This window comes from Typopeltis vanoorti, chromosome 2 (genome assembly GCF_054136105.1).
Source record: "Typopeltis vanoorti isolate ZY-2024b chromosome 2, IOZ_Tvanoo_1.0, whole genome shotgun sequence".
In the NCBI taxonomy this organism is placed as follows: Eukaryota; Metazoa; Arthropoda; class Arachnida; order Uropygi; family Thelyphonidae; genus Typopeltis; species Typopeltis vanoorti.
The window spans coordinates 70,685,361-70,711,131 of NC_143550.1; the positions used below are offsets into that span (position 1 = coordinate 70,685,361).

A 25,771-nucleotide genomic window follows, 5' to 3' on the forward strand; every position below is an offset into this window, starting at 1 on the left:
TTGCAAAATCTAAATATACCACTGTATATGCAATACCCTTATCCAACGCATTTCTCACTTTATTGTTATATTATTATTATATTGCAAAGAGGTGTTTAGAATTTTACGTACAAATGTCTAATAGTAAACGTCCACTGATCTGAATGAAAAATTAACAATTAAAAATCAGTTTTTTTGAACTCCATATCGATGTAATTGAAACTAGATCAGCATTTTAAAACATCTTTAAAATTTTATTATGTACAGTATTTTATTTTTATTTTATTTCATTTCATGTTTATTTATTTATTTTTGTTGCAATGGATCTTCATGCATTGCGCAACGCTGATATTATGGTATCCATCATATTTTCGTTTCCCCCCCTCCCTGAAGATATGGTCACTTTACTATCAACATAATACTATGAACTATATTATCAACATAAGATAATTATATTTATTATAATTTATTACCTCTGTAGTTCCGTAGAGCATATTAAAATATTGTGAAATCAGATTGAAGTACATCATATATACTTATCATTAATAATTAAACGAATAACAAAAAAACATATTTCGTATCAAGTTTTAGACGTGCTAGCTGATTTTAGTCGAAGTATTAGTGATAACTTGAAAGCATAAATGATATTTTTTTCCTAGATAAGATGCAGCTTTTTTTCTCATTGTTAAAACATTTACATTGCATGAAAATATAGGTGACTTTTTAACAGACTATGGACTCTGTCAAACGACTTTTAGATAATTAACTAATCTAATGAGAATAGTGATTGCTTGTCACAGCAGCTGTGATAGTGTTTCCATCATTCTTTATGTTCTTGTCTAGCAGATATCTCTTCAAATACGAGAATACTTCTGTAAGTAAAGATGCACCTGATATGACTTGTCTGAGATTACCAGTTTCCCTGAAATTCCGGAATATTCTGCGTCTGCCAGAAATGAAGTCTCTCTCTCTCTCTCTCTCTCTCTCTCTCTCTCTCTCTCTCTCTCTCTCTCTCTCTTCCCATTGGAACTAATAGCTTGTTCGGAAAATGTGTATTGTTTATTCAGAAGGACCAACCTCATTTTGGTAATGGAGTTCTTGTGCACTAGAACTCATGACATGAGGCATTTCGTGTCTCAAAAATTATCAAAAAAAAAAAAAAAAAAAGAAGAAAAGAATGGGTTCATCCATAAATTACAGAATGCTTTTAGTAGTGATAAAAAATGGATTCTTAATAATAGTAATTGAAGGAATCTTATGGTACTGTATGAGAGGGATGGGATATAAACATCCAAAAAATAGCATTATGTAATCAATGGATGATTCATTCTAGGAAATTATGTGAAGAAAAAAAAAATCACTTTCCTTGAACGTTTTTCCTTACATGGATATAACTGAAGATCTCCTCTCTCCCCAAATATTTTTAATGAAAATATCTCGACTTTTCGAAATATTTTATTCTATATTTTAACAAAACTTTCACTCCTACTAATTTATCTAAAAATGTTATATTTCCTCATTGATTCAAAAGTAGAATAAAAAATATTTTATTATAAACAGAAATGTTAGAGAATTAGATATGTACACGTAACTGACAATGCTTACATATCTGAATCACAGTTCACTTGAATTTCAATTGTTGTTGTTGTCAACTGCTTCCCATTTTTACGGTAATCTCTTTTATTTAGCTACTGTGGATCAGTTCAGTAAAATGAATTCAGTTTTCCCAACTAATTACAGTTAATTCAACTTCTTTGGAACTGTCTCTCTCAATTATAAAAAAAGAACAGTCAAGAAGTTTTTGTATGAACAAATAATTCAATTGCCATAAGACAATGTGGTGTGTCTAGTATATCTAACAGTCTTGTGATAAATATTGTCGAATAATAGAAAATACAATCTAAAGCAGCCAGAAAGAAAACAAAAATTCCATCTCATTGCAATTTGTTAATGTTCCACCGATATTTGAATCCAGGTAGTTCTTACAGAAAAATGAAACCTGAAATAATAAAAGCGAAACTTGTTACAATTTTAATATTGGAATAACTGGAAAAGTAACACAATAATAAGGATGACAAGAAAATTAATTCCTTCAAAATTTATATAATCTTGTAAACAATGCATTTTTATAAGCGATAGATGCAGAAATCACTGATTAAAAAAAAAAGTCAGGCAATCAAATATCTTTGGTAATTGATAAAAGACCAACTTACGTCCACACAAATGCTAGCTTTAATTCCATTATTTAACGCTCATATTTGGGTGGCTTCAGTTCATTAGAATTATCCTAATAAATAAAACAAAATCACTGATTTGCTTTTGACGTTGATCAAAAGCTTTATTCGCAATTTTTGTATCAGATTTGATAAATGGATTTAAGCAGGAGGGCTATCTAATAATAGTATATTTGCATTACTGCTTTATTCGTTTTATCTTGAAAAAAAATCGTGTTTATTGTAATTGTTCTATGCTGATATATTGCACTCAAACGATTTTTATGGTTCTTCTCTAGCTTGTAATTTATGACATTGTGCAAAATCTCCAGATCATCATCATTATCCAAAATGGCACAGAAAAATTTGCTGTACATCACTGACTATTATGGTCTCCGTTAACACACATGAATAGAGTCATTATTTGTATAGCATTTAGGCATTAGAATGACTCAAGTTTCCTAAAATATACTTCACCTCTGTAGTTTTTTTTTTCTTTATATTAATTTTCATTTTTAGTTATATTCATGAATTTTGTTTTTTTATTATGGTTGAATTATTGTATTATTTATTTATTTCCTTTCTAATCTAATAAAATATAATTTTTCTCCTGCTTGTGACATCAACAAAACAAAATAACATTTAAAAAATAAAAACGTTATTCTGTTTTCTCTCTCTCTCTCTCTCTCTCTCTCTCTCTCTCTCTCTCTAACCATACAGCTGCACTGATAATGATCTCATGATTATTCATGAGATAATGAAAAGTCTAGGAATAATAAATACTGACGTGACTTTTTCCGTTTTAATTGCGATTGTAATGTTTTCAACTGAGGTCGCTATCTTTCATCATGTTTTTATTCATATTTTTACTCTGTGTTAATCGAAATGTAGTCTTCTTCCAGGTTACTTGTTTCACGAATGAAAAACGCTTCTACTCCTATATGATACTGACTAACTCAGTTGCAGTTGAAGAACTGTTCTGAAGGTTTCTAGAGCTTTTGAACCAACGTCTCTTCTATTGCAAATGCGAGATGTGGTCATGACTTCGCTACGGAGACATTCGATAAAAGAAGCAAAAATGAATATATGTTCCTACAATCTCTCCAAATAATTACATCGAACATTATTACTAAAAATATTTTTATTATATATATCTTCTTACAGTCAATAATTAAAACTTTAAATGTCTTTACCTGAATTATAATTATTTTTCTGAAATAATTATAATATATACAAAAGAATAATTAGAATTCTGCAAATCCTTCTGAAAATAATTCAAAAAATTGGAAGAATAACAGAACGTTGCGCCATTCGATTGGAAAAGGCCTGAGTTCGATTTCCGTCGTGATGAGAGGAATCTTTATATGAGCTTTCTCAATTGAAGATAAGCTAGCCGCTCTTGTACGGACGTAGAAGGATTTTTCTATAAGAAACTCGGTTTATTCATCTCACATACAAGCCAATCGGCCAAACTAACACACGCCATTTACAGGTATAAAATATCATTGGTGGTCGTGGCCAGTAGACTGCGTTGTGATTTTAGTATTGTTGTTGTGTGCACAGTTGGATGATTAGGGATGGGAGACAAGGGTTGTGTAGTGGAGTTAGTGTGCCTTCCTACGATCAGTCCTTGGACTCTTTGGAGTCGTTTCGTAATAATAGCAATAGTAATAATCCTTTCTTAAAAATTAAAACACACCAAAGCGGCATATCCATGGTTATAGTAAGAAATAATTTTACTAGTTTTATTCTATATGCAGCAAATTTGTCAAATATATCTTTATATATATCTTAAATCTTTTCTTCTCTTTTACTCATGCAAATCGCGGCTCTGTTGCAGTAATAATTTTTTTATGTTTCTTCTACAGCATTTCTTCCATTTTACTTTACCTTTCTTCAAGATATACACGAAAACAAGCATTTATTTCTTCTTTTCAATATCGATCTTCTTTGATTAGGTCTTTCTCTAAAACGATTTCCTGAAATATGTTAATGAATAATTTAATTATTTTCTTAAAAACAGTAAATTAGATCAAATAAACATGTATAATTAATAAATGGCATTTAAATGCTGGAATTTTACATATATCTACTCGTAGATACGGTAAAATACATATAGATAAAAACAGCCAAAATATAATGCATCGTATTACATTAATATACTGTATATATTTCAGAAATGTTTGTGAACTCTACTTTAGTAGTTGACTCATTTTGTTATTTGTGTAGAGATTATGAATGTTCATATAAACTTGTATGATTTTAATGATTTTATCATTTTATTTTTCATAAAATACAATCATGATAAAATTTACAGGTGATTTGTCTAACATATAAAATATATCATTGCCATCAAAGACAAAGTGGAAGGGACGTATGACTGATCAATATGGGTCCTCGAAAAATTTCGAGAACACGAGGTAAAAAAAGGTGTCGCACGAAAGTCACTGAAATAAAATTTTCATTTTCATATTTTATATTCGATGATAAAGATAATCTTCGCATTAAATAAAAAAATATAACAGGACGTGCTTTAAACAACAGCAGGTTTTTCATTCTATGGTAGTTACATCTTTGTAACTACCATATCCTATACCATATCATAGTATTCAGGTACTATATCATAGGGTATTCAGGTACTATGATAACACAACATGATTAAGAGTACATTATTATTAATATCAAATCAACAATTTTGATCCAAATCAGTCCAAATGCTTACTAGTGAGCACGCCAATATTGTTATATCTTGTACTTCTAAGGCTCTTCAGACTGAATCAATACTAGATTCAGTCAGAAGAGCCTTAGATATTGATATTCCTCGTTATCACATAGATATCAATATCTAGGTGATAACAATATCACCTAGATATTGTTATTCCTCTTGGTCTGTTTCCTGCCATCTTGGTATTAACACCTCTTTTGTTAACGTTTCCTCCACCATTCTGTTTAATTTGCCATACCACCTTAGATTAGTTCTGCTAACACATTCTTGAATGTGTTATAATGTCAAGTTCCTTTCTAATATCTTCATTTTGCCATTTATTATGCCATTGATGCCATCGGTTCACTTCCCTAATTTTTATCTCAACTCTCATATCTGTGGTCTCTAGTCTTTGATCCAATGCCTTATTTATAATAGAACTCTTAGATCCATAACTTGAAACTGATTTGAACTGTTTTGTGTACTGTTGGTTTGGCAAATTTCTCTCTTATTTCATAAAATTTATTCAGCTAACTACCCACAACATCAACTTTGCTAATTCTATTATCTCTTTCCAAATTTAATTTGTAATCTTCACTAAACACTTAACCTAAACATCTGAAATAATTTACTTGTTCTGTAGGCTGTGCATTCAGAATGCAGCTGAAATTTTCAATGTTCCTACCTATTTTCGTAGTTTTGGTCTTTTTATTGCTGAATTTCATGCCAAATGTATTATATCTGTTGCCATCAATTTAGTTATAAATTCCTGGACACCAGCAATAGATGTGTTTAGATGATCAACATCATCTGCATAAAGCGAAGTACTAAATTTGACATCTCCAATTCTCATATCAGGCTTGATGCTTTCATAATGTGATCATATAGATGATGAATAAGATGATATAGATGGAGATAATATGCATCCTTGTCTTACCTCTGATTTGACGTCAAACCATCTTCCAGTATTTCCATCAAATCTAAGTGTTGACATACAACTTAAATATAGACTATGTATTGCTCTGTGTAATGTTCCATACAGGTTGTCAAAATCTGATCTTGACAATCTGTATTCGGCCTGAACCCAACTTGTTCTTCTCGAAGTCTCTCTTCCACAGACTTTCTAAATCTTTAGGTATGCTTTTATAAATCTTACCTGGAATACTAGTAGAGAAATTCCTCTGTAATGCTAACATTCAGCTTTATTTCTTTTTTTCTAGATGGATACTATGAGAGCTCTAATTCAAATCATCAGGCGTTGTTTAGAAGAATATATAATACCCACATAATGGACAGCAGAAGTCATAGGTTTTAGAGTAATTTGAATCTTCAGCAAATATAAGAAGCTAAATGAAACCTTTGGGGATTACTTCACTTGGCTTCATCTACAGTAATAATCTATTGTAGTAATCACTCTTCCACCATAATGTTAGTAAGGCCACGCGATAATGCGAATATTACATCTGACATCTGACACTGCTCAGTTTATGCAACCATTCAATATGAATTCAATGTTTGCATAAAATTATTGAATTATCGTAGAAGGTTTTTGTGTGGAACCGATATGGAAAACGACTACATCTCTATATGAAAGTTTGTAGCAATAAAAATCGCTTGTGATTCTGAAATGAATCAAATGAGTTTTTCGTGTGAAATGTATGCTTTTGAAGAGTTATATTATTTATATCAATAATTTATCACTCGCCTTCTTATCCTATAAATCACCTGATGAGTTCTGTGATTTTTAATTACAGTCGATAGATTCACTTCCTACATCTCTATATGAAAGTTTCTAGCAATAAACGAATCACCATACGAAGTACTAGAATATGCATTGTAACTCATCTGGAAGGAATAGCTAAGAAAATCAGCAGGACTTTTTTTAAAATTATATTTCTACTAAAACCATGCACGTAACTGCATAAAAACTCTGTAATTCTTTTGTGTGACCAATTTACTAACAGTATTGTATGCAGTAGTGTAGAGAGCGCAATGAACTGTTGACCACTTCATTCAAAAATGATAATATTAGTAATGATCTGAATTTTCTTCTGGTAGGAATTACATGCGCTCCGGTATATTTCATTCTTCTCTGAGAGTACTGCATCATCCCAAACATAGCTATGACTTTTATCCTACCAGATGCATGTTATGATGGTCAATCTCTCCTAAACCTGTAGTCCTTTATTATTATAAACACTATATTATTCTTAAGTGAGGTTAGAATGGTTCTTCAAGCGGTGATTATTATATATCCTATTCACTACACTACAATATCCATCCTATTCACTACACTACAATATCCATATCTAAATTATACAATCGCGTACGCCTGATACAGTGCATTATGAGGCAACAAGGATTGTCACCAATATCAACAAAATGGCATTGATCTCCTCCTCCTCCTCCTCCTTATACTTATATTATGCCTAGTGGCCTGTTCCGTTCGTATTAGGCATGCCTTATTACGATTTGAAACCGAATCCGCCTCGAGGATAAGGTGGTTAGCTCCATGCCTCGTGGTGTGCCCTATGTCCGTAGATGCGTGTGTTCAGGACGGTTTGCCTGTTCTGTGGGACGAAAAACCCTTAGTTTCTGGGCGGAAAAAAATCCCTACCTCCGTATGAGACCTGCTAACTCACCTGTAGTCGAAAGAGACCAAATAAAGGTTCCTGACGTTTTGGACGGGAATCGAAGTCTTTAGTGATATAGTTATTCATATTTTTTGTTCAATAAATACAGATTATATAATTTTATTTACCATTGGTTTAATTACCTCTTGTTCTTTCATAGTCCTCTTCGTAAGCCCTATTTTGATAACTGAAGCCAATTCGTGGCATTGATGGTCTGATTGGTTCCTCATCCTCATAATCTGTTATTTGTTGTCTTGCGTGTCTGATTATAGGAGATTTTCGGCCAACATTTTCAGGACACTTATACGAACACTGATCGCTTCCACGTGTATAGATATTTACGGATGCATTGGTCGCATCTGGGTCGCTATTTGAGTTTCGATCATCTCGTTTTGTAGACATTTCAAATCGTTTTCCTTTACTACAGTCGAATGGATGCGGATGGTCAAACTGCGGATGGTTAAATTGTCTTTCATTGCGGGCGTGTGGATTTTGTCCTCTCTTCAATGGCTGCATTTCGTAACTTTCCCTTCCATTGTCCTATGGAAATAAAAACAGTTCATTGATCAGAATATAATAAGCTCACTAAATAAAAATTATAATCTTTGTTATGATCATACTAGTTAATAAAACTATTATATAGACATATTGGGAAGTAAATCCAGTAATGATAATAATAATAATAATAATCCTCGGTACTTACAGTCTCTTATAGTTCACGACCTGCTCAAATAGGCTTCCACAACCATAATTTTAAGATAATGGTTGATCATAGCTAAATTGATATTTTTTGTATGTACACTGAATGTATTCTACTAGCGAGTTTTCCTAGTTAAGAATTAACCCCCCCCCTTCAGTATGAGAGAGGAAACTCAACTTCAGTTGAATATTCCTGATAAAGGTTAGGATTCGAACCCAGGTATACAACCAAACGGCTCAATTCACGTCGACTGGGCTATAGAGGCTCTGTCCACTGCTTATTTAGCTAGTGATATATAATTAAGTTATTACTGGCATATTATTTATTGTTATGAGGAATTTCTCTCATGAGGAATTTTTATAATCTAAAGAGTTCGTTTGAGGTTCATTCGCAATATGCTTAATGCCTATTAAATTTGTTTTGTGTCCTTCTGCATATTGTTCCATGGCACTTAATTAACAGCTTTCGATCAGACTCAGTACTTATGATTGTTACTAACAGTTGATGAGCGTTTTCAGTTTTACTGTTAATATTTTTTATTATTATTACTAATTATTATTACAAGAGACCTGGAAAGAAAAAAAATCGTCTGGTAGGGGTGGGATTTGAACCCACGCCTCTGATGAGACTGGTGCCTTAAACCAGCGCCTTAGACTGCTCGGCCACCCTATCTACTCAAGTCATCTTTCAAAAATTTCTAATTTGTCATTTATATCTAGTTTTATGAGGCTTTTTATCGCTAGAAAGTAACAATGAAATAATTTATGAAGGTCAGAAACGTTTAGCGCCATCTATTGATCAAGTGTTGCTATCGTGAGTTTCTACTTATTATACATTCCATAATTCTTTTCGTATTAAGTCAGGCTACCTGTGTCGGCGTAGGAAAAAAAGGAATGATATTATATGAAGCCAATTTTGATAATGTTAGGCAGGTTTATCCTAAATAATCTGTTGGTGTGTCGATTCGTGTCAGTCTATCATGTTTGTTTTTCCACGAGGGAAAAGCTATTCGGGAAGGAAATTCTTCTACTCCAGACCTTTTAAATTTACTCATCTTCTTCCGAAAAGCCCCTTCAAAACTTTGTCGTCCCACACAGGATTTGAAGAGGGTTTTTTCTTTAATTAATTAATTAATTTAAAGCGCTTCGAAGCAATTGTATTGGACTGCTTTACTGCAGGAGGGAGTATTAGGGTTTCTGCAAAAAGATATTGGTATTTAAAAATTTTAGATATATTTATTTATAAAAATCAATTACAGAAGTAACAATATCGTGAACGGCATTCCTGTGTGTGAAGTTTGTTTGTTTGTTTTCTGTCATACGTAGAGCTCTGCTCTTGACTTATAGTTACGTAAAGAATAGCATGTGCATATGGAAGGAAAGCTTAAAGGCAAAATTGGGGATGATGCTGTGGTTACTCTGAAAATATTAGTCCATATGCTATTCTTCACCTAAACATAACCAACAGGGAATACAAATCTAAGATGTAACATTCGGAACAACGAAGTATCTAGGAAATTGATTTTTTTTTATTTACGGTTCTCATTATTGTTCCTTTCTCTAAATTTATCATGCGACTACTTGATACAATCCTCATCATATGGATATGCTAACAGATTTGCCTAATTTCTCATGTGAGTCAGTGATTCATGTACAGGAATCACGAACTCATGTCTTCCAAACCAATGTTTGATTAGCTTTACATGGTGTTTCGCTCTCTTATATTTCTGTCTGTATTCTCTGAGAATAAAAGCTGACTTGCTTTTCAGAAAATTTCGAAATGCCTTCCTTTAAGCTTTGTTTCCTCTTTAACTTTTAAATTTCTACCATGGCGTTCTAATTCTTTAATCTTTGCAGAACGCCATGGTAGACTTAAGAATTAGAACGACATGGCGTTCTAATTCTTCAATCCTTGCAGATAACCTCACCACATACCACGCTGGGTGAATCAGTCAAAGTTTTCTTCAGGTTTTGCCAATGAATCTCCATGGTTTGGATCTATTCTCTTCTACATCTTTCATTTCTTCCTGGATATTATTTGTATTTATTTGAGTATACAGTTCACATCTTCAAACTGCTCAACTTTGATTCGTTTTAAAACTTTCTTACACACGCTTCTTTTCAATATAATGATCAGTTTTATCCTGCTCAAAACCTGAATGATCACTTCCAATTTCAAATCCTTTGTGCACTCTTGTGTGTCCCGAACCAATGGGAATTGTTATCAACAATAATATAGTCAATATGACTTTTCTTATTCCTAGAATCTTCTCTTCATGAGAAGTTTTACACATCTTTATGTTGGAACATAGAGTAATAACTAATTAATTTGTTGGACTTAAATCAAGCAGACACTTAGCATTAATAATAATATTATTATTAGCTTTGCTGTTTTCTCCAAATTTTTCCCAAAACATTTCTATATGTCTGGTAATCATTTTCTGCTCTACTGTTTATAACTCCAACAGGGACCAACGCTTCCTCTTACGCTGTGTCAGCGACCTTCTTTAATGCTTCAAAAACTGCTCAACTACTTCTTTAATAGAACCTTCCATGCCATTATAGAGGCAAATAAGTCTCATTGTCCAGTTCATCATTCTGATTTTCGCCCACATCATTCTACTTGGTACTGCCTGTTATTCAGGAAGATTATTCTCATATTCATTTTGCATACCCCTTCTTTTCCCTTACAATATTTTCCTGAATATAATGTCTTCTATTTGTTGCTGAGATAAACCTCGCTTATTTTAATCTTCTTCGTTTCAGTACTAATGCCTGTTATGTCAATCTGATACTTATCTGATTCTTCTGCTAGTTCCATTTTTTTTCTTCTTCTGACGCATCTTATGTTGATAGTGCCAATCTTGAACCTGATGATTTCAACCTTGAATTCTGATGTTGAACTGAGGTTTATTCCAGTAGCTGACTTCTCAGTGTTGAAAAAAAAAGTAGGGGGTGGAGTGGCTTGTTTAACTGGACTATGCCCCAGCTAGCATGAAATTCTGTAATATTGTACCATTATTTTAGAGATATATAAGTCAATAAAAATACAATTTGGTTAGCCAAATTCCAAATTACCAACTCATCCTAGTTCGGCAGTATCCAGGTTGATAACTACTAACTGAGTGCACCACGAGAATGTGAGAAGTGGATATGAGATCTGAAGCCCTGGTCGGTTCTCTGCATTCCTTAAAAATCGAGATGGGAATCTTCTCCCAGTTATTCAACTTTTGACTTGAAGCATCTTTAAAATATGATTGTTAATGTATATTATTAAAGCCTTGTAAATCGGACAATGCGACTGATACTCTTTGGTTGGGAAGACCTGAATAGTCTGCTTTATGAATGTATGAGAAGGGAATTAAAGCTATGATATACACATATAAATGAATTAATGCTTTGAGTGAGTGGTTGACATAATTGCATATTCTGCTCTGCCTGTCAATATCCAGTTTGTCGGATCTTGGGAGATAAATCACTCCACAATGAAAGAATTAGATGTATCAAAGAATTTTTTTCTATTAGGCATTACGAATCCTTTTACAATCATGTCACATTTCTCCCCGGAGATTTTTTCGATTTTTAATCAGAGATCTATCCTTCCTTTAGAAACTGTAGAGCTTAAATTCCTCACACTTGCATGTATTAGTAATTCTTTATTTTTTTAGAAAAGTATTTGGGTAAATCTATGAAGTTTTGTATCTAATCTGCTTTTCACAGGTTGACGAATTCATCTAAGCTGCAAATAGTATGAGGTTTAAGATGAGTTTCATGAATTATCTAACCAACTTCCCTATCTAACTAACTAATGTATAAAACCATGACTAAAACGCTCTTATCAAGAAACTCACCATCCACACACAGAGCTTGTCTTCCTATATAAGCTTATTTTTACTTTTCCAGTGTCAAGTAATTTAAAATAATTTAAAATTCAGTATTTTTCAGCACCTTTTAAGATTCTCGAATTTTTAATTTTTTTTTTTTGACATATCACAAAGCATATATTAAGAAATTTGTTTTGTAATAGGACACCCACTTTTGATATACAGGGTGTTCGGGATAAATTTGACATATTTATAATTAATTATATTTTTCCGTAAGTTACATGTATTAACACACACTTCTCTTCATTTAAAAGTTTGGACCCTTCTTCATTCATATACAAGATGTCAGAAAGGATGGATAGCTGGAACCCACCTGAATCATGGAAGAGAATAACTTGTATCATGATGATTCGTGCCCGCCATCAAAATAAGGATATTACGACTGCTGCCCAATGCTCCCTGAATACAGTAAAAACAATCAGGCATGAACTAGAGACTTGCAATGGTGACTACGAGGATGTAGCAAGAAGAAAGATCCCTAGCAGACGATCTGATTGCGTTCGTACAGCAGAATTCCTCGCAAATCTGCAGGAACAGGTGTTGAAGAACCCTGGCATTGGAATTCGGGCTTTGTTCGTGGAGTTGCTAACTGTAGTCAAGCCCTGGATAACAAGGGTAGCCAATGGTAGGCCGTATGTATGGCAGCAGGATTCGGCCCCTTGCCACACCTCTGGGAAAAGTCAAAAATAGTTGTCTGAAAATTTCTACGACTTCACCAGTCCAAATGTTTGGCCTCCAAACTCCCCAGACCTTAACCCCATGGATTATTTTGTATGGGGCGCAGTTGAAAAAGACACCAATCGCACTTCCAGTAATACAAAAGCCCAGTTAATGGATAAAATTAAAACAGTTTTTGCGGCCCTTCCCAGGGAGACTGTAGCATCAGCTTGTTCGAGGTTCCGAAGCAGAATTGAAGCTGTGATCGATGCTAATGGTGGTTATTTTGAGTAAATCTTGTTGATAGTATTGTAATTAACTCTGCTTGTAATGTTTTTTTGACAATTCATTAAATTTAATAGATACAAAGAAGATTTTCTTTTTCCTTACGAAACTGTCAAATTTATCCCGAACACCCTGTACTTACGCATATCAAACTTACTTTTCTCATATCTCATTTCCTACTGTTTAAGATAAATTCTGTTGGAATTAAAAGTATATAAAGACTATGTAAAGACTATACCGAATTTTCCGAGGAACTATACCTTATTATAATAATATAAAGACTTATTTGTTTTCAAATTCACATGCAATGAAGAACTCCTACCTGTATGCAAATAACTCGAGTTGCTTTCTTCTTATGTTCTATTTCTTTCATTCTTCGTACAACGAAAACGAGCAGGATTATCTAAACGAGGGAAAAAATACTGAAAAACGCTGCAATGGAATAAGAATATAATGAAACATATTAATAACAATCGAATGCTAGTAGGGATGAAGAAAGACAGCTTGTCGGAGAATGGGGGAAATATTTAATAAAAAAAGTGTCTTTAAGAGCATTGGCACTTTTCACAAGGGGGTGGGGGTTCTGATTTATACCTTAGTAAATTCTGTAGATTTTCTGTAAATGCAGACAAAGGGATATACTGTTATTTCGGATTTAATATTGAAAATATTAAATCCCAAAATAATTCACCTTCAACTAAAAACTATTATACAATTTCCTTATGGACTTGCCCATATACTGCATTATTGTGTCTGTAGGTTTTAGATCTCTCGTGTGCATGTATAAGAATGAATGTGCAAAAATATCCCTTTCCTAAAATTAGGAAGGAGAAGAAAGGGACAAAAAGAAATTTCTTTGTTCGATCCTATGAGTGAAAAACAGAAGGAACTTTGTTTGCTTATCTAGTAAGCACGTGAAATCATCGCTGGTAAAAGCAGTCAACTCCTCTTTTTTTATTTTTTGATGGATGTGGAGTATAAAATAATTCGCATTTTTATATACGAACTCGCGTTTATAATAGACCATAGTTTCAAGAAGGATGAGGTCTATTACTCACAGTATCGAAGGACTAGGACTTATATACCTGAGAGAAGATTCAAAATGATCCAGAAACTTTTCAAATGTTAATACAATGGCTATTCGGATTTACTGTAAAAAAGTGGGATTGTTAAGTTAAGCTTTCTGATCCTGTAGCGACATGGAATATTTTAAAGACTTTATACCATACTAACAATACCTGCAGTATCTCCAATGAATGTAGTATCGCATATAAAGTCAGATTTGGATGAGCAGAAGCCAGGGTCAACAGTGTATAATAATAAAAATATTCTATGTAAACACATTTGCAAACATTCGAAAGTTACATTTATTATATATATTCATATTCATAACAAAATTACAAACAAATACTTACATTAGTAATCCAAAAACTTCCCCCTCCTTTGGATACAAAAATCACCGATATGAAATACTTGTCCTCGAAAATATCGGAATTCTATAGAAATGAAGAAAAAAATATTTATAGAAAATACTCGTAACATAACATCAAATGTCCCTATCTAGAATAGGGATCTCCCCACTAAGATATATACAAAGCCAACTTGGATTCCCCAGCTAAAAATGAGCGACCAAGAATTAGTTACAATCATTGTGCAGGGTGATTCATATAGAACTAAACTCAAAGTTTTTGTTCTAGATTCGAAATTAATGATTTGAAACCGATCAGAGTTTTAGAAGACTTGCCTTGACATGAAGCCCGGAAATTCGCAAGTGCTTCGAAAAGAATTTGTACCGCTATTTTTAGCCTATAACAGAATTTTTGGATTCAGTTCTATATTAATCACCCTGTGTGACCCTCTTCTGTATGTGTTCTGATTTTTTCGAATAAAAGTTTTGTTCTCCGAAAGTTCATGTTCATGTACACCCGTTTGCCAATATTTTTGAAAATAATTAGTAACCATTAAAATTGACTCCAATTTTCTGTTCTATCAGTGGCTCTAACATGTATTTAAGTGATCATGGCCTTCCAAGTATCCTTGGATTTCCAAACCGTAATACGAGGATAAGTGGTTAGCCCTGTTGTTCTTGTCTGTAAATCGAGTGTGTTCTACTGGATTTGTCTGTTCTGAGAGACGAAATACCTCATTTCCCGGAGAAAAAACCCTCTCCTTCCGTATGAGACCCATTAACTCACCTCCAGTTTGGCTCCAATTTTACTAAAGTTTTTAAACTAAATTATTTCGATGAAACCATTGTAATCGACAAGTTTTTATTCAAACCATATTTTTGTCGCGAGACACCACATGAGGAAGGTCCACACAGTTTGGATCCTTTTCCTTCTAATGTAGGGTTCCATGCCTTCATTCTTAATGTCTTCGATAAACAAAGATTATTTATTTTCAGAATTTTGATAGACGATCTTAAAAATTCGACACTTGGTCTAGTTTTAGAATTTGGTTGCTTCTAGATTGCTAAATAATTTTGTGATCTATTAACAGTCTACTAAATAATAGTGAACTGTTAGGTGGTTCTATATTCTTAATATTTTTCACTGAAATTGCTTACATTTTTATAGTGCCTTAGAAGTGTAATGCATTCGAGTGAAAAACGCAGTAGTTGTCCTGCTGTTGAAAAGATCTACGTTCAGATTCTGTCTAGAACGAATAACTTTTATAAGGGCTTTTCTATTAAAGATGATTTAGTCGATATTATAAGAGGATGGAAAGAGTTTTTCTCGAACAAAGGAAAATCAGCCGAAGAATATACACATGCATTTAACTAACATAATAATAATGGTCTCGTGATCTCAATTGGCTCTATCTAATTCTAATTAAAATAATTTCGTAATAATTACACTGCTAATTCTCTACCTAACACATGGATTAATCAATTCTGGTGTTCTGAATTATAATTATATAAATATTTAAGGGTATGAGGAAGGTCTCCACTCAAAATTCATTTAGATCTCAACGATCATGATTTTCTGATTCCAATATTTAGAATTATTTCCGAGCTAATCATACATATAACAGTCACGAGGCATCGCTGTATGAAAAATCACGTCTCCCAAATAGAAACAAAAAAAAATTCTCTCATCTCTTTGGTGTGTTAAAAAGGCTTAAAAATGTAGCGATCTTCTCATATTTGTGAAGAATTTAGAATTATTTTATTGCACGAAAAACGCATGAATCATGTGACTCCGTGGAAATGTTGACTTGGAAGAGTCTTTTCGGAGACTCAGATGCATCTCATTAAGAATAAAGCTCCTAGGTCCACCTGAAATAAATAAACAGGAACAATAACCTAATGTTATTTTAATGTTATTATAATGTTATAATGTTCCTAATGTTATTAGGAACATTATTATTGTTCCTAAGAAATAGGAACAATAATTATGTCTAAATAGACAATCTGGTAGATGAATTTTATAGTCTAATGTGATAGCCTACTATTAGATACCTGAAGCCTTGATAATTTCCATGCTTAGGCTAGAGAACATGGTTTTCGGATTATCTAGCCCGTGGTCTATGTATGGCAGTAATGATAACACACTGTAAGACTAACAACCTCTTTGTGGTGAGATTCACATAAAACACAGACAAAAACTATTCATTCCGATGTTTAAAGTTCTTTTATTGTCAAGCATTTCTGAATATCTCATTTCATCTCATCTCATCTTATCTTTCTCGCACGTGTCAGGCTTAGAGATTTGTCATGATGAACAAAGTTCGTTTCACATAAATCATGTAGCGTTTTGGTGGGACAATTAATTTTATTTTTCTTGGATAATCCAGTCGCGTTTCTGGTTGGTTTGTCTATTTTTTCAGTGGGAGGGAAAGAAATCGAGATTCTATACTTGCTTACTATTTATATTTGGGAGATTAATCCTATCCACTTGAAACCCTGCTACCTCCATATGAGAGGGTCAAACTTTATTTTATTATTTTTTAAAAAATTTTTTATTTATTTATTTATTTTTGAAATTTATTTATTTATTATTTTTGGAAAAATATACACTATTATTCGACAAAGTTCTGCTTTACAGCGATTTAACAGCCTTCATGCGTAAAGGTATGTGATGAGTCTTAATTAATTCTTATAATTAGTTAGAATTAGTTAAGCACAACCGATATTTGCCTATTGGTCATGTTTTGAACATCTAACAAGAAAGTAATCAATATGAATTTTTGAAGGAGAAAGGGAATGTTGAAGTATTTGTATATCTTAATATTATTTTAGGACGTTATGGAAATAGGAATTGCTGTAATGTTGTATTTCATTACCTGAACTATCAGATGTAAGAAAATAATTTAATCATATAATTTTTTTGGAAGAGTGACTTCACAGAACAATATTTCAATTGTTCATCGGGTGAAGATGAACAATTCGTGTTTCGCCTTAAATCTCATTCATATCTCGCCTTGCGAAAAACTTTATTGAAGAACTTTTTAACAATGCCGAAGTGGCCAGGAATTTTTTCCTTTGAAACCTTAATTAAACAAATCAGAACATGCGCAATTGACAAACAAAAAATACGGTGACAGAATTAACCGTCCTACACCTACAAAATTACGTTATGAATATCACTTGTCTTGATTATGACCAATACGTTACTTGAAGTACGTTACTCCGAATAAGAAAACAAGATTGGATGTGAATTTCTACAAGTTTTAATTCATGGGTCTTTCTTGTTTTCTTATTCAGCTGTGCTGTGGTTTTGCTTTCTGGAGAAAACTTTCATTTCTATACGATGAGCTAAATGGATTCAAGAAAAAATAATCTGTTCATGTTTTCCATATGTTTGATTATATAAGTTCATTTAAAAAGGCATCCTCAGAAATATGTGAACTTCCACCATTATCCCCGAGTAGTTTGTAATTTAGCAGCTGCTAAATTCTCAGAGTTGCTGGTTATATCAAAAAGCGTCCATCATTGTTTAAAAAAAAAGCAGTGAGATCGGAGAAGGAGTTAGGTGGGTCTTTGTGTTGGACTAAACTGGAATAAATTTGGATTAATTTGGAGTAGAAAGAGGAAAATGGCAGAAAAGAGCAATGTGGGAAGGATAGAAGAATGTAATTAGTATGAGCGTTTAGGATGAAAACTTTTAGTAAGAAATAAAGAGGAGGAGGAGAAGTTGGCTGATAAAATTTCCGAAATACTTTTGAGTCAGAGACATCATCATCAGACTAGGGATACGTGAAAGGAGAACGGATGTGTTAAGTTTCCCTTGATGTTTTAAGGTGATTACAGGAGGAAAGGCGGTTGTTAAAAACTGGAATGATGCTGTACTTCAATCTTCTGTTCAGAACAGACAGCGGAAAGATGCATTATCAGAGTTCCTTATCAGGCGATCTCATATCCTATTTTCGATAACAGCGCTGATGACATCATCTCTAATCCTATATTAAAAACAGCACTTTTTCAAGCTCTCTCTCTCTCTCTCTCTCTCTCTCTCTCTCTCACACACACACACACACACACACACACACACACACACACACACACACACACACACACACACACACACACACACACACACACACACACACACACACACACACACACACACACACACACACACACACACACACACACACACACACCTCAAACTGCAAGAAGTAGTTTGCGGTGTGTGTGTTAAAAGATCTTTTAAACTGAATGTATGTTACTGCTAATGCGAAGTTTGCCACCTTGAAACTCAGATTTTCATCGTACAAAATGAAACGGGTAAACATGCTAAACGGGTAATATGCTGACATCACAGCCTTAATTGAGCTTTTATAATTCCAATTCGACCGAATTCTAGTCAGCCCAGTATTCCGAAAAAAAAAAAAAACATCCTGCCATTCTACTATTCTCTTAGCAATGCAGTAATCAGTTTATAGGTTAAATCATTCTATTTATATAGCAATTACTAACATTTATGTAGAAATTTAACTTGATTCACATATATTCTGTTGACCTTTTGTGTAGGAATTTAATTTCAGATCGATTTTAACTTTCTTATGGTTTTTTTTTTTGTCAAGAATTAAAATATTTTCATAAGAAAACTATTTACATTGTAATATATAAGGAAAGGTTATGTTCGGAGACTATATTTGAAGTTTGTCCTTTCAACTAAACTAGAAGTTTATCAGTTTTTATTTTAGTTCTTTAGCGTGTGTGATTTCTTATCCATGTAAGCAAGCAGCTTTCGGTGGTAGTCAGAATATATGTAAGATGCCAATGTACTCCGGCGTCAAAGAGATCTTGCTTTATTTTTAAGAGATGGCATATTTTCGATGGGAGAACTCGATATAATTTAAAACAGACCAAAACCTCATATTTCTATCATACTCTTCAGCTAACTCTGACAATTTTATCTTTGTGTTCTGCTTTGAAAATGCTGAGGAAGATTTTCGACCAGGAAAGAGGATGCTTATAAAGCTTTTCACATTATAGATAGAAATATCCTAGTCCGCGTTTCCTTTTAACGTATTAGGCTTAACGTAAAGGGCTGTAAATCCAGTCATAGAAATATTTAAACCAGAAATATATTGTCTTACCTTTGCCTCTGCTTCGAGTTTGTCAGTCATTAAGTACATAAAAGTAGTTATCACTTCTCCCAACAGAATAAGGAGTGTTATGGTAATCCATGGAATCATTAGTGTCTTTGCCGAAGTGGGCTAAAAGAAGAACAGAGGTTCCAGTATAAGTATATGTTTATAAATGTTATAATTAGGTATTTTAAATATAAACAGATCGCAAGATTATTCAAAGTGACTCCCCAACTTTTGAGGGTTTTACTTATGCTTTGACGTGGGGTCCATAAAGTAGTTGTAGTGGGTCTCGTAGTTCTAGAAGAAAACTAAAAGTTCGGTTCAGAACTGGTTTACTCCGCTCGCTGTATGAACAGAGATGAGGCATTGAATGATGTATGAAGAAAATACTTTAGTTTACAGAATCAAATTGTGAAGCGTCTCTTCAACGATAGATTTCCACGCGATATGTGTCAGGAAAAGCTGTAGATTTTAAAACGCGATAAATCAATAAAACATGTTGGGATTTGCGTCAGTGATTAACTCCCATCAGTTTATGCAACATGTTAGCGACTGTTGGCAAGTAAACTCATTTTCATTTTGAATCATAAATTTGCTGTGCGTTCATTTTCATTGAAACGAACGCTGTCAAAATCCCAGTCCGATACTGATAATCTAGTAATAATTACTTAAAAATTTGTCTTTTGTTTTATACATATTTTTTAAATTAGGTACTAATAAATTATAATTAACTTTTCTTACAGAATCTTAAAGTATGTTTATATAATAAATAAATAAATTGTTTTTTTAATTAACCAATTTGAAATTATTTAAAATATAAATGAACGTTTTCTTTATTAATTTTATTTTCTTCTTTGGTGCATATAGAAGGAAATTTTCGAAGTATTTTTCGTATTACGCTGTAGTTAAGTTTGGGATAAGTTTTGTACTTCACCTTATTACTAATGGATTATCCATCTCTTATCGTAATAATAATTTTAATAATGAAAACTATTATTATGATTTATTGTTAAAATGACGATGACATATTCGAAATATTCTAAAATGAACGAACTAAATCACTTGGACTGACTTCTTATGAAATGTATTTTCGTTTATACCACTGTTCTTTTAGGAATGTAGAGGAAGCGTTCGCGGTACAGTCGCATAAATAACGAAATAGTTTAAAAACTTGTAGCATAAATACTTTATTTTTGTCATAATGCGATTAATTTTTTTCTATCAATGAAATAAAGAAAACTTACGCCATTTCCTACTTTAAGGCAAACAGCTGAAAGCAGCCATACGATATTTAGGACTAAAAATGCCACTGCAATGTAGAATATTGCTAAAGGAAAAACAATGTATAATTAGACAAGTGTTAAAAAAAATGAATGTTTCTATGAGATTTTTTTTCTGCCATTTTCTATAATTTTGCATTACTTAGATGATGATGAAATTGCAAAATACAAAAGGTACAACCAAGATAAATACTTGGTTGTACTTGTAGATAAATGCTTAGAAAACTAATGAGGCATCCTAAACGAAAGGTAAATGAAGAGTGATGACCATTGTGGTGCAAAATAATTCTGACAATATTCACCAAGCCTAATTAAATTCAGTTTGAATAGTTTGTTGCTTTTTAAAACATAATTATCTAGTATTTCTATTTGTGACCTCTCCATCTCATCGCTTGTATACATACAATTTAGAAATAATTATGTTTGCATAAAGGTGAGGTTGAGTAATTTTCTTATGAAAACTCTGACAAAAAACAACAACAACTGTGCCTATGAATCCTCACATTCAACAAATATCAGCAAAAGAGATAATGAGATTAAAAGTCAACGTTCTATTTCATTCTTCTTCGTACTCTTTTAAATATGGTGTTTAGTAATGAATAGTCCAAGTCATGAACAGAAAGAAACAGGTACTTAATCATATTTATTAGCTTTACTCTTTTCTCCATATATTCTGAGATATCTGAAAGTCGAGTAGTCATTTCCTAGTCCGCGTTTAGATCACCTATAAGATTTAGCGTTTCCTTTTTCTATATATCAGCTTCTCTCTCTCTCTCTCTCTCTCTCTTCAATTTCTACCATTTCACTACATTGCCTGCATCAATCCGCTTTAAATTACATGAACATGATATTCACATGATAAAATTATTTTGTTCATATACGAAGGTAAAAGAAAACCTTTAACATTCAACCGAAACAATAAATTTGCATTTTACTCGTATATTGCAAAAACCTTCCTGAGGAAGAATTACGAGGGTAGTCTGAAAGTTTCTCGGCTTCGACCATAGATGGCAACACTATCGGTAAGAATTTTTTTTTCTAAGTTGACACATCTATGATAAGCATTCCTGTGAAATTGCAAGTCATTCTACTAAGCAGTTTGTTTTATGCAGCTATCTGAAGCAAAAGTGGTGTCAGTATCCCTTGAAATGGATAAAATTGAGTATAGTGAGGTTATAAAATTCTTGGTAAAAGAAGGGTTAACGGCAAAAAAAATTCATTCGAAGTTCATAAAAGTTTATGGGAACTCTTCTCCTTTGTTTTCGATAATTAAGAAATGGGCTGCCGAGTTTAAACGTGGCCATACCAACCTTGGATATGATCAACGTGAAGGACGTCCAAAAAGTGTAACAACACCAGAAATCATTGATCGAGTGCATGATATGATATTGAATGACCGGCGAGTCAAAGTGCGTGAAATTGCTGAGACTATTGACATTTCAAAAGAACGTATACTATATATTTTCCATGAAGAATTGCAAATGAAAAGCTTTGCCAGATGGGGCCACTCTTGCTCACAGCAGACCAAAAATGCACTCGCATGAAAATCTCTGAACAGTGCTTGGAGTGTTTTAACAAGAATAAAACTAATTTTTGTGCATCGATGTATTACTATGGATGAGACTTGAATTCATCATTACGCACCGGAATCCAAACAGGAGTCAAAACAGTGGACAGAAGCCGGTTGTTCTGCGCCAAAGAAGACAAAGTTGGTTCCATGAGCAGGAAGGGTCATGGCATCGGTGTTTTGGGATGCTAAAGATATTTTGTTTATTAATTATCTTGAAAAGGGTACAACAATAACCGGGAAATATTATTCCGATCTTTTAACCAAACTAAACGAAAAAATTCGTGAGAAAATTCACGGTTTGCAGAAGAAACAGATCATCTTTCATTAGGACAATGCACCTGCCCACAAAGGTGTTTTGGCAATGGGAAAATTAAGGGAGCTGGACTATGAATTGCTGGAACATTCACCCTGTTCCACAGATTTGGCTCCCTATGACTTCTATGTCTTCCCAAAACTAAAACCTTTCCTCGCTGGTCATCGTTTTTCTTCGAATGAAGACGTGATTGCAGCTGTAGAGGGGTATTTTCTAAATCTTACTGAGAACCACTACGATGACGGGATAATGGCGCTGGAACATCGCCATTATAAAATCATAAAAATAATTTTGAAATTATAAATTTGTTTTTTGATTGTTAGGAGCAGAACATTCCAGACCATCCTCGTATAATTGGACAATACATCACTCCTATTATAATAATACTTAAAGTAAGTGAGTCATCTCATAATTTATTTACCTTACCAGAAGATTTTGGGTCCTCGCCCTTGTATATATTTGCCAAAATTTGAGTTGTGTGATAGAAATCATCCCCACCACTGATTGCTGAGATCACTGTAGTTGTCCAAGATATTCCGTATAATCCTTCCCACTGAAAAATAAAATAAAATAAGAATAAAATATTAAATTGAAAAGTTTACTAAATTTATATTACAAACCCAAGTGTGAATATTATCGTTAGTTTGAACGAGAGCGAATCGTATTATACAAAGTTGGCCGTGCATTGACTGACTTTGGCAGTGTAGTGGTTGGTTGTAGCTGGAGCAATACATTACATAACTGTTATCATAATCTGCATTATTGTGAGTTTTTCATCATTAGTGTTTTTGTAATTAATATTGTCGATCTCGACACAATGAGCTTAAGTAAAAAGCGTAAAATAGATTTAGAACATCGAGCATTTAATCCTAAGTGGACAAACAAATATTTTTTTACGTTGTTTAAGGACAAAATAGTGTGCATTGTTTGCCGGGAATCTACCGCCGTGCCGAAAGAGTACAATCTGAAACGTCATTTTGAATCGAAACATCCTAACCTTGGCAATTTGGATCCACGTGAAAAGCGAATAAAAGCAGCAAAGTTATTAAAAGTCCTTAGCGGTGAGCAATAAGCCTTTAAAAAAGTGACATCTGCAAATGAAGTTGCCACAAAGGTAAGCTTAAAAGTATCACAAGAAATAGTTTGTGCTGGCAAATCATTACTGAGGGAGGTTGATAAAAAAAAGTGTCTGATGATTGCCGTTTCCGAATTGTGTCCTGATAAGAAAAATTATTTTGAGAGTACTTTACAAGAATTTTATTCTAATCTGGATCAGGATAAATTTAAAAGTTGTTGGATACCGCCTACGTGTTATTTTGTATGTCTGGGAGCAATATACTTGTGAACAAACATTTTCGGTCATGAACTTGAACAAAACCAAACAGCGTTCATCTTTAAATGATATCAATTTAGAGGCCATATTAAGAACTGCCACTTCAAACATGACACCAAACTTTGATAAAATAGTGGCAACAAAGAAATGCAATGTGTCACATTTTGACATTCTGAATGTCACAATATGACATTCAGTCACTGATATTTCACTGAGAATAGGTGTGATATTCTCAGTGAAATTATTAGTATTATTAGTAAACTTTTTGTTCATGTTTAAGTGATGTTTATTGAGAAATTTTGCAGCCATATCTGTTTGTAAATAATTTTGATTATAATTTTAATTGTATCTCTCTAAAACATTTAAATATGCATATTAATTAGTATTTACTAAAGACCTACTAACAAATTTACTTAAGTTTAGCTGCAGTGGACTAGTCTAAGATTCAAGGTCCAAAGTGATCTGGCACTTGGTCAGGTGGCCCAAGTTGGGTTTAGCCCTCAAAGACAATCAAAGTTTGCAGGCCTGTTCCAGAGGCAATTAAAAAAAAAAATTAGAAATGAAGGAAATGACAGGGAAAAGACCCCGAGAAAGACTAAGACGCACTGCTTCAGTTAGAAATGCATTAGAAGCCTTGAATATAAGATCTAACAATATTGAAACTAAATAACATGCTAAATTGGAGTACAATTTGCGGTAGGATGTTAGTAATAATGTAAACCTAATCATAGCTATACTGTCATAGTATTCTGTACACCGCTGAAGATGCATATCAGGAATCTGTTGATGTTGATAATCTGAAAACAACCAAAATCCTAATAATCTTTTTAGTGTCATGTTTGTTTATTAACCTATTTCATTTTATATACCCTTCACAATCGTCTATATATGAAAGAAAAAAAAACCGCTTTCCTTCATTCTACATTCCAGTAGCTTATTTTGCACGTTGTTCTTCTATACAATAGCACTCCAATGATCTCCTACATCCCTCTGGCACGTTTTGTTTTCCACACACCCTGCGTAACCGATGTGCCTTAGAACCTTCGAAACACTCTCTCATTCCGATAGCCACATTAGAAATATTAAGTTAATAAAATAATGGTATATCCCATTACGACAATTAATTTCTTTATATCTAGTAGAGAGTAACTCAAGTTAATCCGTAGAACTTGAGCTATAATGGAGTTGATCATTATTTGCTCTAAGTTTTTTCTTATTTTCATTTCTAGAGTTTTAAAAAAACGATGAGAAATTCTCTGAAATTTTGCCACTACAAAACGAATAGTGGGTTTAATTAATGAAGCAAATTAAGCAGACTATACAATTAACAATTAATTAGAGACACTGTACTGCAAAAGAGGAATGAATTCGTGATGATAGATGAATTTCGCAATGATGACCGTCGGAGCAGATTTTAAATGAAACAATACCTTTGTTTAAATCATTTACTTGAAGATGTACTTCCAACGCATACTAAGTGGCAAGCAAGTAACACATTAAAAGCAATCAGATTGAACGATAGTTACCATAAATCGCACAAATTTTACTTACTATACTTAAACATACTGCTGTATTTACCCATGTAGACAAGGAATAACATCCCATATTTTGCGATGTCGAAAAACACTTTGTTCGTGTCCTTCTACAACCTACAAAACCTACAGCGGGCTACTACAAGTGC

At 33.1% G+C, this 25,771-nt stretch overlaps 1 protein-coding gene and 1 non-coding gene across 2 annotated transcripts; both read right to left on the minus strand.

Moving 5' to 3' along the window:
• Nucleotides 1–4,088: 4,088 nt before the first annotated feature.
• Nucleotides 4,089–25,771, minus strand: LOC150109154 (uncharacterized). Its single transcript, XM_090401744.1, has 8 exons — nucleotides 25,642–25,771; nucleotides 23,184–23,310; nucleotides 20,839–20,921; nucleotides 19,601–19,720; nucleotides 14,470–14,550; nucleotides 13,377–13,457; nucleotides 7,673–8,069; nucleotides 4,089–4,171 (listed from the first exon to the last, which is right to left on the minus strand). The coding sequence occupies exons 1-8, from the start codon at nucleotides 25,693–25,695 to the stop codon at nucleotides 4,089–4,091; spliced, it is 1,026 nt and encodes a 341-aa protein (XP_090257870.1). The 5' UTR covers nucleotides 25,696–25,771.
• On the minus strand, nucleotides 8,820–8,901 carry TRNAL-AAG (transfer RNA leucine (anticodon AAG)). Its single transcript has one exon. It is a non-coding gene; the product is annotated as a tRNA-Leu (tRNA).

What these genes read in the sequence shown, in the direction of transcription:
- LOC150109154 (XM_090401744.1), bottom strand. Translation starts at nt 25,695, where the DNA reads ATGGGATGTTATTCCTTGTCTACATGGGTAAATACAGCAGTATGTTTA. An exon ending in CGAGGACCCAAAATCTTCTG is followed by an intron (nt 20,922 to 23,183) that starts GTAAGGTAAATA and finishes TTTTTCCTTTAG; the next exon opens with CAATATTCTACATTGCAGTG. An exon ending in GAAGTTTTTGGATTACTAAT is followed by an intron (nt 13,458 to 14,469) that starts GTAAGTATTTGT and finishes TCCCTCGTTTAG; the next exon opens with ATAATCCTGCTCGTTTTCGT.